General features: G+C 39.6%; 1 protein-coding gene across 1 annotated transcript; it reads left to right on the top strand.

The window, feature by feature from the left end:
* The first annotated feature begins 1014 nt into the window (after positions 1–1014).
* On the top strand, positions 1015–14043 carry clcf1 (cardiotrophin-like cytokine factor 1). The gene is made up of 3 exons (XM_057349995.1): positions 1015–1410; positions 7865–8025; positions 8490–14043. Exons 1-3 carry the CDS (start codon positions 1395–1397, stop codon positions 9465–9467), a joined length of 1155 nt encoding a protein of 384 aa, XP_057205978.1. The 5' UTR covers positions 1015–1394; the 3' UTR covers positions 9468–14043.
* The last annotated feature ends 256 nt before the right edge of the window (positions 14044–14299 follow it).

The raw sequence follows: 14299 nt of genomic DNA, 5'->3' as shown, positions 1-14299 counted from the left end.
TAAAATAAAGCTATAAATACAAACAAATAAACCGCAGGGTGTTTACATTAGTACGTCCATACGCAATTTTACATCTACTGCTTATGTTATAAAGTGAATGTGTCATTTAAGGTGTCTTTGATCGTGTGGACTATTTATTTCAAGTATAAGTTGCTATTTTAAAAGAAAGTCTATAATAATAACAACACATTATTTGAAGTGTTTTACACTGGAGATTAGAGATTATTTTCATTGACAAAATATTTCGATTTTATGAACAATACAATTGTCGCAATTGATAAAAAAAACCGTCTGCAAAAGTCAGTAATTGTAAACTTTTAACGTCATGAGCAATGAACGCGAAAAGGGGGTGCGTCTTGACATTGAACACCAGGGGGCGCCAGAGCCACGAATCAAATACATGCCACCAAGTCATTTACGTTCAGTGAAACGTAACAAGATCAGAAGAGAAAGGTAGGCTGTTTAGGATTATGTAATAATCGACGTGTTAATCCTTTAATTTAATGCCATACCCTGAAATTAAGTGCTTACCTACTCATAAATGCCACTTACGCACTTCCGAAAAAACCCACGCATGTGTGTAAAATACACAAACGCACTTTTAAGTGGCATGTGGGGGCGGACTGTAAAAAATCTCAAAAATCTTAGTCAGTATAGGTAATACCAGAAGCATGAGACATAAGACAAACAATAAAGACTCACAATATCCACCATTATAAATAGGCCTACTGCCCCTTAATTATTTTTTCAATGCCAAATTACATCACTGAGTACAACCCAAAGGCTGATGCTGAGTCAATAAACAGATAAATTATGAAAAATCCGTCGGAAAGTTCCTGTCAATTTGTCAAAATCTGTCAAATTCCTATTAGATTTGTGGTTTTAGAGTCTCGTGGCGGGGTCATTTACTTCACTTTTGAGAAGATGAATCAACGGTGAATCACTGAAGAGAAAGAATATGAGGAGGAGGAGAGAGTGAATGCAGAAGGAGGAGAGGGGGACAGAACTTTCTCCCAGGCATGTGTATAAAATCACTTCATATCATCGTCAGTCAGTCAGTCCGTCAGTCAGCGAGTCTCACCGACAGCCGCAAAGAGTCAGCGCGTCACAGTCACCTGGACATCAGAGAGAGAGAGAGCGCGCGCGCCGGTGTAGCTGTCAATCACTGAGTTTATTTCATTTCTCAGGACACATATTTTTGTGGATACTTTGTCCATATGTGAAGCTCCAGACAGACGCACGGTGATGAAAAGTTTGGGAAGAAGCTTTTGGAACAGTTGACTAAGTCATCATAGCGGGAAAAAGGAGTTTTAATACAATTAATTTGAATATATTTTCATAATCCGAGAAAGAATTACTGATCAGAACGGAAGTAGACGATTCGATCCAGTAAAATGCATCGCTGGAAAGGTAAGTGAGAGATGTTTTTTTTTTTCTGAAAGTGGAGCAGATTTCGATAAATGGTTTACATATTATTATTATTATTATTATTATTAGGCCTATTATTATATATCGAGAGAGAGAGAGAGCATGGCTAATAATTTTTGAATCAATTACATTTTTATTAAATAGCCTATAGCTAAATATGTCAGTTATACATTTTAACTTAAATTAACTTAAATATAATCTGTCGTGTCATTTAATACAGTACCCCAACATTTTTATATGTATTTATTTACATTTTTGATAAAATCTAATTGTTATCGGTTTTTAGCACTGCATAATCTGTAGGCGATTGTGAGATCTAAATTGATTTGTCGGTTCGCAGAAATAGAGCCGCTAGTCTCTTCTACTCTAAAATGTCTTAATATCAATATACGTTTTATTTGAGCAAATTCTGTCGTTTAAAAGAGCAGAATGGACCAGAGAGTTGCAAAAAGAAGAGAAATTTGCCCTTCACTTAGAAATAATTTAAAAGATTTCTTTGTTTTTTCATATTTTAAATCAATAATAATAGTAATCAAAATGTAACAGCACCAAAATAAAAATATTTAAATGTTAAAAAAATTGTGTAATAAGATGATTATTGGAATATTGGATATATTGGAAGAATATTTAATGAACATTATTTTTATTAAACCCCAAGGCTAATCAACTATTTACATTAGGTTTTTAAAAAATGGTTAACTTCCTTAAACTTTATTTATGATCAATAATAATTTTCTAATGAGAACTTTTTTCTCTTTGTGCAGGATACACAAACATTACACAAGAAAATAACTTCTCATCTCAAAACTAAAAAAATTCCCAACAATGTCAGTGTCAAAGCTGGAAACACATTCGCACACAGGAGTACTGTTTGCTTCTATTCCTGTTCTCAAGTGCATTAGGCATGTGGTTCAGAGAGCAAGTTCACCCCTGTCTTGTTAACCGACACTGATATGAGAAAGTACATGATTCATGTTAGTCAGGGTCTAAACACACAAACCCACACACATACATAGCACCTGTCTTCTGGGACCCGTGTCTGTGAAAGGAAGAAGGGTGTGTGACGAAATGATGCGATTTACGCCTGAATAAAGCAGCAGAGCAGACTGTCACGCTCACACACACACACACACACTCGCACACATTTTCTTTTTTTCCTCCGTTACAGTTTATGCTGCACCACATGCATCTATCATACCAATCACACACACACCAAACTGCCACATACACTCAAACTCCTTCAGATGGTTTCAGAAAAAAGAAACCCCAAACCATCAGCATGTCACAGTGCCCCACGCATTTGCATTATAATCTACGCGAAGAGACAGTCTGGAAAAGACAACTGTTTTTTTGGGACGGAGGGAGAGAGAGAATGTAAAGGGATAAAGAGGGAAGTGCAGGATTGAAGGAGAAAGATAGAGTGATGGAGGGATGGAAAGAGGGTTAACGCAGCCCAGATTCCCTCTAAAAAGAAGAGAGAGCGAGGGAGCACAGGGGAATGATATAAAATGAGTTGGTCACGGTTTGAACAGTTACACATGCTGTTTACATTTTCCCAAATTAACATGGCCCCTCGCTTCACCAAGCCCCTTTCTCTTTTCCACGTTCTCCTTTCTTTCTTTCTTTCTTTCTTTCTTTCTTTCTTTCTTTCTTTCTTTCTTTCTTTCTTTCTTTCTTTCTTTCTTTCTTTCTTTCCATGTTTGATCTTCCAGATTGGATGAGCAGATAGTCGTCCTTCCTATTTATTTTCAGGAGAGGGTCGTTTTAGGAGACGTTACGTGAGAAACTTGAGTCAGAGAGATGGAGAAATGGGCAAGAGGGGGGAGGGAAGAGATAATTAAAAAAAGCAAGAGACGAAAAAGGAAGAAAGGTAATTACAGAGGTAGAGGAACCCAGGAGAGAAACAGTGCATCGTTCCGGGAGGATTTGGACAGAAGGAATGAAAGCGTGAGGGAAAATGATCAGAGATGCAGAAGTGAGGAAAGTTCAAGGAAAAGAGGTTGAGTTGTAAATGCAGGTTTTATTGCGTTCCTTTGTTTTAGAGGTCCAACAAGGCCAACTTTCCCAGGCGAACTTCCATTTATTCAGGTTTCAAACGAATTATCCACAGGGAGAGTGAAAAGTGTATACCCCCTTGATCACAGAGGGTAAGTGTGTGACTGAGCGATTGAAACACTGAAAGTGTATGTGTGTGTGTGTGTGTGTGTGTGTGTGTGTGTGTGTGTGTGTGTGTGTGTGTGTGTGTGTGTGATGTTTCTTAAATCTACAGACGTCCATCATGTTTGTCACACGCATTTGAAAATGTTTGCACGTGCATTTTGATTCTAACATCCATCCTGAGTGCCCCCTAAAGTTAGCGTGTGTGTGCGTGTGTGTCCAGTCTGTGAAAGAATGCATATTTGATTGAGTGCAGACTGCACATAAATCTCTACTTTAACTGTACACAGACACACAACATGACCCTGACCCCCCCCCCTTCTCGTACACACAAACACACGCACTCGTTCATATGAAACACTAGCCTCTATGTGAACTGACCGGCTATCATATGGACAGTGGAACTTTATATGATGTGATAGGAGAGAACAAGTTTTATGAGATTGCAGCATAACTTTGAATTCTCTGTATTGTTGACTGGAGCATCTGAGTCTCGTCTGTTTAGTGTTAACACAACGGCAACAAATCAGACCGAGAATGAAAGGCAAGAGGCTACGTGTGTGTGTGTGTGTGTGTGTGTGTGTGTGTGTGTGTGTAAGGAAAGAGAGACGAAACTGACTGATATATAGATTTGACATCATATCATTGCTGCCAGCTGCAGGCTTGAAGCAGAGACATACACACACACACACAAATCCCGCTTAATGAAACCCGTAGTTATTCAATAAAGTCGTGGGGGATATGTTTCAGGGGTTATGTAAATATGGCAGAGCTTTGTTTTTAGAGACTGTTGCGCTTACAACCACATAACCAACAAGAGGGAAGTGACCGCGTGTGATTTTTGATTTCTGGGTTGCGTCTGTAATAATAAACTCACTTATAAATAAAAACAACATAAATGGCAGTTCTGACCAACCGGAAGTTAAATTATGGCTGGTTGTGAAGGTAAGCGTCACTATTTTTGCTCAGACCATTAGACTAAAAGTGCACCAAAAATAAAAATCCCGTCATCATTTACGCACCCTCTTGTCATTTTAAACCTGTTTGACTTTCTTTCTTCAGCAGAACACAAAATAAGATATTTTGAAGAATGTTGTTAACCGGCACCTATTTACTTGCTTTGGTTTTGTGTCTATACCAAAGAAGTGAATGGGTGCCAGTGCTGTTCGGTTACCAACATTCTTTAAAATATCTTCTTTTGTGTCCTGCGGAAGAAAGAAGGTCATAAAGGTTTGAAATGACAAGAGGTTGAGTAAAAGATGACAGAATTTTCATTTTTGGGTGAACATAAATGTTTGATGCTTATTGAGTAGACATACATCACATGTGGTCGGATTAACGTTTTTTTGCATAATTTGTGGCAACTGATGCTGTGAATTTGAGTTTTTTTGTTAGAAAAGTTTGGTTAGTGGTCTAAAGTGCCTTTCGTGATAATGTCATTGTTTGTTGAGATTTGTTTGTTTTTCCCAAGAGAAATTTTGCTTCTCAAATTTTTCTCCAGAAAAAAGACATCACGTGTTCTATGGAAATCTCAACAATCTCAAAACATGTGCTTAGATTTACACAGATACCAAAGTCACAGATTTCAGTATGAACTCATCCATGTCTCATCAAATTCCTCCACTGCTAAATCGTCTGAGCTGCGCTATGTACATTTATTTTATAGCACTATACGTTCACTGCATCTCATTACTATATATATTTATATAAATATATAATCTCAAATTGAAATCATACAAAAAGGTGCTTCAAAAGGTTCTTCGATGCCATAGATGAACCTTTTGGTTCCATAAAGAACCTTTAACATCTGAACATTCAGATTATGAAAAGGTAAGAAAGACATGTACAGTTCACCCAAAAATAAAATTTATATCATCATTTACTCACCCTCGAGCTGTTCCAAATCTGCGTGAATGTCTTTGTTGAACACAGAGAAAGATATTTGGAAGAATGCTTGTAACCAAACAGTGGTCACCATTGACTATCATAGTAGGAAAAATGACAATAGTAGTCAAAAGTGCCCCAGAACTGTTTGCTTTCCTGCATTCTTCAAAATATCTTCTTTTGTGTTCAACAGAACAAAGAAATTTACAAAGCAATTTTTCCTACTTTGGCAGTCAATGGTTGCCAAGATCTTTTTGGTTGCAAGCATACATGCAAGCAGGGAAAAGGTTTGTGAGATTTTTGTTATGATAAAAAACTGATTCCACAATGTTTCCTGATGATTCGTTGGATCATGATTTTAGATCTCTCTGAGATGCTGAAGTTTCTCACAACAGAAAGTCTTTGAGAACATTTCTGACCTCAGGTCGGGGAAAAGGTGTGCCTCTGTGAGTTTGTGTTGCTAAGGTGTGTGTGTGTGTGTGTGTGTGTCAGGTGTTGTGGATGTTCCGCTGAGCGTGTTTCATGAGAATTTCTCCCTCTTGAAGGAGAATGAGTGAATTAGAGGAGAAAGGAGCGGAAAAACAGAGAGCAACCGAGTTGAAAAGAAAAACTGGCAGAGCTAATCGAGGTTAATAAGCTGTTGTTATTTTGGCCGGGGGCAAAGAAGAGATAAACCACTTTAAAAGAAGGGGAGGGAAAAAAGGCGTGTGTGAGAAGATAAAAAGCAACTCGGAGAACTTGACGGGGGAAAAGAGAGAGAGGGAGAAAGATAATGTGTGACAGGAAGGAAAACGTGTGATGAAGAGCGGTGCGAGAAGAAAGGACGGAGAAAAGCTTGATGGACGGGAGGATAGTGGGGGGGTTCGAGAAGAAGAGACGAACGGAGATAAAAAGGAAAACGAAAGGGGTGGAGGTGCACCTATTTCACACCTGTTGAAAACACAATGCCTCAAACAAGTAATTACACATCTCTTACATGTTCCTCTGACTGCTTGACACAGAGAGAGAGAACATTGGGCGAGAGAGATTGAGAGTGATGTGCCAGTGGACTCCCTCAGGCTCACACACACACATAATAACAGTACTCTGTGACCCTCTTAGAAGTTCGAAGGTTCATCATTTGCCACTATTTTCCCTGTGTGATGTCCGAGGACGTGGGGTGTAAAAGCGACCTTAGTTTGGGACCTTCACACACACCTACTCACAATACAGAAGTATAACAGATGTTCTGGTTTGCGTACAGGCATGCACATACACTCAATCCAAACGGAACGCTAAAAACACACATATCCAGACGCAGAAGACCACACGCACTAACACCCGTAAGCTCTTACATTTGCAAATATACAGTGGCCCCAGAACGTATTTGGATACTTAAAAATGAAGGTCAGTATATTAAACAATTTATTATCAGAGTTAAGTGCATTTATTTTAAAGACAGATAACGCAAGCACGATCTTCAATCTCTGGTTGTCAAACTTAGTAGATCATGACGCTATGAACTATGGGTAGTTGACAGACTAATATGCAAATTTGTCCTATGGTGTGATGGCAACAATGAAGATAAATCTCTCTTATGCTATTGTATATGATAAATATTCATATTAATAATGTAAAACTATGTAATATTAACAGTTTGATTTCTAAATTTGGCTACATGTACTGTATGTCACACAATAAGACACATGTACGATTTATTCGTCAAGTACTCGTCTGTGGGTATCGACACCCGTGGGAAATTTAAACATCTATTAAAATGGTCTGAACACCACTGTTATTTCTAATAATAACGAATTCATTTTTTTATTTTATGTATTTATGTTTATAAATTTGTAAGTGTAAGTTAAATGTCCAAATCTTTGGGGGGCCATTGTATTTTTACATTTTTATATTGTAATTTATCTTAAAGACATTTATATAAATGATCTTAAATACAATTATACAAAATACACTTATCTTCTTAACTTTATTCTTTTAAGAATTTATAAATCAAAATTGGGAGTAAATATCATGTCAAACTTTGTACAACGACCAGTAAAACAAAAAAACACATCCTCATAAAAAAGTGTAAATTAAGCTTTTTTACATTATCGCAAAACAATCGCAGTTAAAAATATATAAACCATATGCTATGTTAATTCAATTCTTGCTCTTGGTCTAGGTGATTACAAACACATGTAACTATTTTTTATCCTAAATCCACATGATTTGTTTTATTTATTTTGAGGAAAAAAGATTATAAACTATAATAAATAATTTACGTTTTAACAATAGGAAAATATAGTATTCCGAGAGAGCAATGAGCATCATTTTCAATTGTGCATTAATAACACATCTGCATCAAACTGCAAACCCAGCACTGAAATCCCCACACTCTTACCGCCTTTTATTTCAGTCCGTCAAGTTCTCTTGATGCTGCTATTGGCTGCTGCGGTGGGGTGTGGCCAGGTGCTGGACCGCACGCTCAGTCTGTCCAATGAGAGGAGCTCGATAGAAAGAACATACGAGCTGACCAAATACCTGGACCACCAGCTGAAAGAAATCAGAGACACTTACGTAAGATGTCATCTGTTTATATGTGTGTGTGTGTATATACAGTATGTGATCTGTGCGGGTGTTTTTAAATATGAGGTTTTTCGTTTATAAATGTTTTCCTGCAGATGCACTTTCCCCTGATCCCTTTGTATTATGAAATTTCCTCTTGTCTTAAAATGAGCTGTAGCTCATATTTGCTACCTTGCCAAATAATTATCAAGCATAAAATGTACATCTTTCTTTCATGTGTTGACATTTTGAAACTAATTCATTTTTTTATTAAATTGAATTGCCATATTGTCATAGACTGGCAATAAACCACCATTAAGGAGATAAACAACTCTTGATTTTCTACCTGATTTAAACAGGTAGAGTTTAATGTATGGCTATATTTTCATTTTAGAAAACATTTTATTTTATTTTATTGTCAACTTGCAAAAGTACATATATTTTTCTAATGTTTTTTTCTCCTATCTGGTCCACAGTTATCTTATCTCGGGCCACCTTTCAGCGATCCTGGCTTTTCCCCTCCGCGTCCGAACAGCTCCGCTTTATCCGTGCCCAGTGCGGCCACACGGGTGGACTTGTGGCGTGGACTGGAAAACGGTGCCCGTCTGGCCCAGAATCAGCGTGCGTACAGCGTCCTCCTTTGTGCCGTGAAGGAGCTGGCGCGCTCCACCCTGTGCCCCTACCTCCAGAGTTCCCTCCTTCACTTCTGCTCCGGCCTCAGCGGGTTACTCGGCTCAATATCTGGTTTGATGAACGCCCTGGGCTACACCTCACCTCCCTCAGGATATGCCACGCCCGCTCAAGGATACGCCCTGCCCATGTCACCATTTCAGGGAGTGATTGAGAACAGCCCCGCCCCCCTGCGGAGTTACCTGCCTCGAAACCAAGGTGTTCAGGCTACTTCGCGGGCACGGGATGGAGGGAGCCGGGCGGATGTGAAGCGGGAGAGAGAGAGAGAGAGAGCGGAAAGGGGCCGGAGAGGGAGGAGAAAAGAAAGTTGGGCTGCGAAGGAGGAGGGGGGTAGGGAAGAAGGAATGGAGAGATGGGGGAAGAGGAGACGACTGCTAAGTTTTGATGAAGAGAAAACAACAAAATTGAACTATAATAAAAACGTCCACATCAACATCCAGAACTACACAAGTTTAAAGTTTGGAATTGGAGCAAAGAGTCGAAAGGAGCCTTTACTCTTTTCCTCGCCGTCTCTTCACCCGCATCGTTCTACACGTTCTATACAGTCATCCCATTCGGGTCTATCTCCTCTATCCCTCCTCTATCAGTACGGAGGACCGGCTGAGGTTCATACTTTATTGGCCGGCCCGATTCTCTCGTCCCATCCCGCTCCGAATGATTTCTCACGGAAGGTGGAGGGATTCTGGGTACTGAGAGAGCTACAGAGCTGGCTGTGGAGGTCCGCCAAAGACTTCACCAGACTGAAGAAACGACTGCGCGTTTGAGAATAAATGACGGCTCTGTTTCGAAACGTAGTGAGTTGCCTTGCTGTCTATTGCCTTAAAGGGATAGTTCAGCCAAAATTCTGTCATTATTTACTCACATTCTTTTCATTTCAAACCTGTATGACTTTCTGTAGAACACAAAAGAAGATATTTTGAAAAATGTCTGTAACTGAACAACGACGGTACCCATTCAATTCTATTGTATGGACACAAAACCAATGCAAGTGAATGGGTACCGCTGTTAAAAAATATTCTCCACAAGAAAGTCCTACAGGTTTGAAATGACAAGAGGGTGAATAAATGATGACTGAATTTTCATTTTTGGGTGAACTATCCCTTTAAGGGAGCTTCCTAACTGAGATAAAACCTTTCTCACTGGAGAATCGACTTAAAACTGATTCACAAGCAGTTAACAATGAGATGATGATGTAATAAACAAACAAATACACCGCACACAAATACTGGCTCAGAAAACAGAGAAAATGTTGCGACATTCACAATCAGCATCTCTTTTACTTTGTCCACCATCCTGTATCTTTTTCACGAAGGACTGCTTTCTCCTTGAAGAATACAGCTGATCGTGCTTTTGATTTTGACCGAAATATGTATCTTTGGAGACAGCATTACATCTTAAAAGGCAGCCTATGGAGGCAGCTCACTAGCTTTGGAACAGAGCTAAGTTATGTGCAAAACAGATTGCTTCATGCTTTATGGATGGAGATCTAAGAACGTTTGATGGTCACGCTTTGCACTAAATCACCAAACAGAAAAGACGGCCGGGAGACGAGAAGTATATCAGAGACAAAGGGAAAAGAGCACCCATTGAGACCCAGACGTGATTCAGCAGAAGGAAAGTGAATCATGGCTGGAATCGGGCAGTAGTGAAAGGGTGAACGGGGAAGTGTAAGAAGTGTGGCGTAACCAGAAGAGACAATGGAGAGTTTTTGCTGCCTCAGTAACTGACTTTGGCATTGACTCGTCTTTTTCCACCCGAACACAAACAGACACACACCTACGCATTCAGAAATAGATGCGGGAATCTGATGTTGGGACTGTGTGTGGATAAACTGAGTAGGAAACAGAAGTATCATTATGTTTCATTTTTTTGGACGTGGATTTTGCATCGGTATAAAATATTGTAATTATTAAAGGGATAGTTCAGGCAAAAATAAAAAGTGTCATCATTTATACACCTTCATGTCATTCGAAACCTGTATGTTACTTTCTCTCTTCTGTGGAACACAAAAGAAGATATTTTGAGAAATGTCTTTGGTTTTGTGTCTGTCCATGCAATGGAAGTCATTGGGGGCCAGTTTTGTTTGCTTACCAATGTTCTTTAAAAAATGGTGTTCTGCACGGAAAAGAAAGTCATACAGGTTTGAAATGAGCAAATTAGGAAAGAATTGCATTTTTGGGTGAACTGTCCCTTTAAGAATCCCGGTGACACACATGAATATTGAGGAAGGGGTCATATGTGTGTGTTTGTGTACATTGTACAGTGTTTTTCTCTCTCTGTGTGTGTGTGTGTCGTGTTTTCTGTATGTTATATTTATTTAATATTATTTATTTCTATGGGGTATGACAGAATGTTGTGACTTTTTAGTTTTCCTGGTATTACAAAAGATCTTTACTGACTACAATGCGTGTGAGTGTGTGTATACTCTTACCCCTTGAGGAAAAACCAGAGGGACTGGAAGGATAGTGAGAGTTTTTATTCGTCTGTCTGAGCAAAATTTATGACCACTCTGTCCTTTCATGTAATCCCACATCCTCTCATCCCTCTATCTGTCTCTCACGCCTCTCCGCTTCCCTAGTGCTCACCTAACAACACACACACATATACACGACGGTGGTTAACATTCATAGACACTTATACGGGATACAAACAAATTTCACACAAACACTTCAGAACTAAACATAGCAGTCCAAACAAACGCACACACAAATGATTTTGTAGGTGAACAAACATTCAGGTGCGATTCCTCTCCTCAGGCTATGTTTGGCCTAAAATTAAAGGATCAATGAGCATCTGTCTTTCCCTTTGAGCAACACACCTGCACTATAGTTATCACCACCACACCCGTGCACGCACACAGGGGTGTGACACGCTCTTTATGTGCAATTATCACAAATTACGGGAAAAGATGAGTTTGGAGAGGGGGCACGGGCGCGCAGACACACGTGGTTGAGACTCAGCGAAATGCGTAATGCAGAGTCCAGTCGACTTCGGCCCCTAAATGGATGACCACACATCGCCAACAAAGAGCGCATTGTGCGCCTGTGTGTGCGTGTCATCGCGTGTGGCTCTTGAATCACTGTAAGAAGGCGCGCGCGCGTGCGCGCGTGTGTGAATCACAGCGGGTCTGTGTGCTGGTACTTCAGAAAGTTTGTTTATCTGTGCGACTGTAAAGTAGTTTTATTTGTTTTAGTTTAAAAGCAGAATTTCCGAATCCTCTCATCTCGTGCCATTGCGTCTTTTTGCCACATGTGAAACAGAGCGCGTCTCTCCCCCTGCCAATCACGCGTTAAATCATCCGTCTATCATCAGTTCATCAGCACGTGCCTATTTAGGGAGTCTTTATCACTCCCTCCATCTCCTTTCCATCTTTTCTCCTTCTTCGTCGTTGTCTTTTTCCATTTTTCCTTTCCCATCTTCACCCGGGGCCCCTCCCATCTCGTCTCGAGCCCTGATCACCTGCAGCACATAAAAATTCCTTTTCTTTCTCTCCAGAGGATTGCACCGCTGCCTAGGGAGTTACTGCATTCCTCTCTCTCTCTCTCTCTCTCTCTCTCTCTCTCTCTGTTTCGGTCTGCCTCCGCGATTCTGTCTATTTTCTCCTTATGTCGTGTTATTGTTCGTTCTCGCCAAGCCCCGATACCTCACGGCCTCCACCTGCCGCGCCCACACCCCCGCCGTGCAGTGCGATGGCAGAGGGTATGCACGTGTCGTCACTTCACGTGAGCACGCCGGAACGCGCCTGCTTGAGTGGTAAAACACTGGGTAAAATGACTGGTTACAATATCAGGAAACGCAATTCCGCGCAACATTTTGTGTGTCTAAGAACACCTGATTCCTTTGTAAGTCATAAGGTAGTCGTAAGGATCACCGTCGAGTCCAGCTGCTTGTAGTTTCAGCAAATAATTGCGTGTTTTAGTCCCGGTTTTTGTTCCTCCTATTGAATGCAGCCTTTTTGCCTTAGTTTTACCACTCAAGGGAGCGTGTCCCAGCGTGTTCACGTGGGAAAGTGACGTCAATGCATACTCAATACACCGGTTCATTGACCGCAGGGCTGGGCCGACTCTCTCAACCACTCCGTGCGGGGGAAACCTCGGGCACCGACTGACTGATTTATTGCCTAATCAATTGATCCTCCCAGTCAGATAGTCGGCAACCACAGCCGCCGTGCGTTCGTATGTATGTGAATATTGACTTGAGCCTCGAGGGAAAACAGACTTTAATGTACCGTGGCGTGTTTAGTGTTATTTAACATGTTTAAAAAAAATGTTTTTGGAATCCGTACAGAGACGGTGATGTGTGTGAGCACAGGTTTGGCTGTACTTGTGAGGGAAAAAGGTTTGAAAAAAGGTGAAACATATTAAAAACCGACGTGTGATGACAGTTCAAGTGGTTCTCGCTACTTGAAAGACTCATAAATCAAAATTATATTTTGCTGTAAATCTAATGCTGTCAGCAGGGTTCTCCGAAGGTTAGGTTTAGGGTTGGCTATATCATTATAAACTCAAGTCTTGGAGAGGTCCTCATAAATTTAGCTTCGTCTTTGTGTGTAAATGAGGTGACTTCATGACGTCGAAGTGAGGTGCCTTGCTGTCTACAATCTACGGCATCGTAACTGAAATGACATCTTATAAGTGATTGATTTAAAACTTAAAAACTTTTATTTAAAGGTAACACATCACACAAATATAAAAAGCAAACAGTAAACTTGACTTAAAATGTGAGTGTTACTAAACTGGCCAATAAATGAATTGCCAGTAATGGCCAATATATAAATATATAGCACACACAAAAATTTGGTTTGTAATTTTATTAAGAAGTAACACCGTGTCCATACCGGATGCGATGAGCAACATTTAAAAAACAAAAACTAAATAATATGGAACAGATACATCTGATGTAGACACTGTGTACATTTTAAATGTAATACTTTTAATTAAATAATAATTGAACACTCAATATTATTGAATTATATTGTAAAACATAATGAATATTCACTTTGCACCGATATATCGGCCAATAATCGGTATTGGGCGATAAAAAAACAATTTTTACACTATCGGATATCGGCCGATTGTTTTAAAAACAGCTGATGTTTATAAAAAACAGGATGATAAAACAGGTATCCTGTCAATGAAAAGAGGACAGGGAAATACAGTGAATTTGTGCTCTGTATAGAAAATGTTAAAGGGATAGTTCACCCAAAAATAAAGTCTGTCATCATTTACTCACCTTTGAGTTGTTCCAAATCTGTATGCATTTCTTTGTTCTGATGAACACAGAGAAAGTTATTTGGAAGAATGTTTATAAATAAACATTTCTTGGACCCCATTGACAACCATATAAGAAAAATTACGTTATAGAAGATCTTTTGAAGAACTGACAGCAAACAGTTCTGGGGAACTTTTAACTACCATTGTCATTTTTTCTACTATGATAGTCAATGGTGACCTAGAACTGTTTGGTTACAAGCGTTTGTCGAAATATCATTCTCTGTTTTCAACCAAACAACTAAATTTACAGAGAGTAAGTAATTCATTTCAGAATTTTCATTTTTGGGTGAATTATCTCTTTAAGAAACATCACCAGTGTGATG

This window comes from Triplophysa rosa, linkage group LG13 (genome assembly GCF_024868665.1).
Source record: "Triplophysa rosa linkage group LG13, Trosa_1v2, whole genome shotgun sequence".
Classification (NCBI taxonomy): domain Eukaryota; kingdom Metazoa; phylum Chordata; class Actinopteri; order Cypriniformes; family Nemacheilidae; genus Triplophysa; species Triplophysa rosa.
The sequence above is the reverse complement of the archived record's forward strand: the minus strand, read 5'-3'. Positions and strand labels throughout refer to the sequence as shown.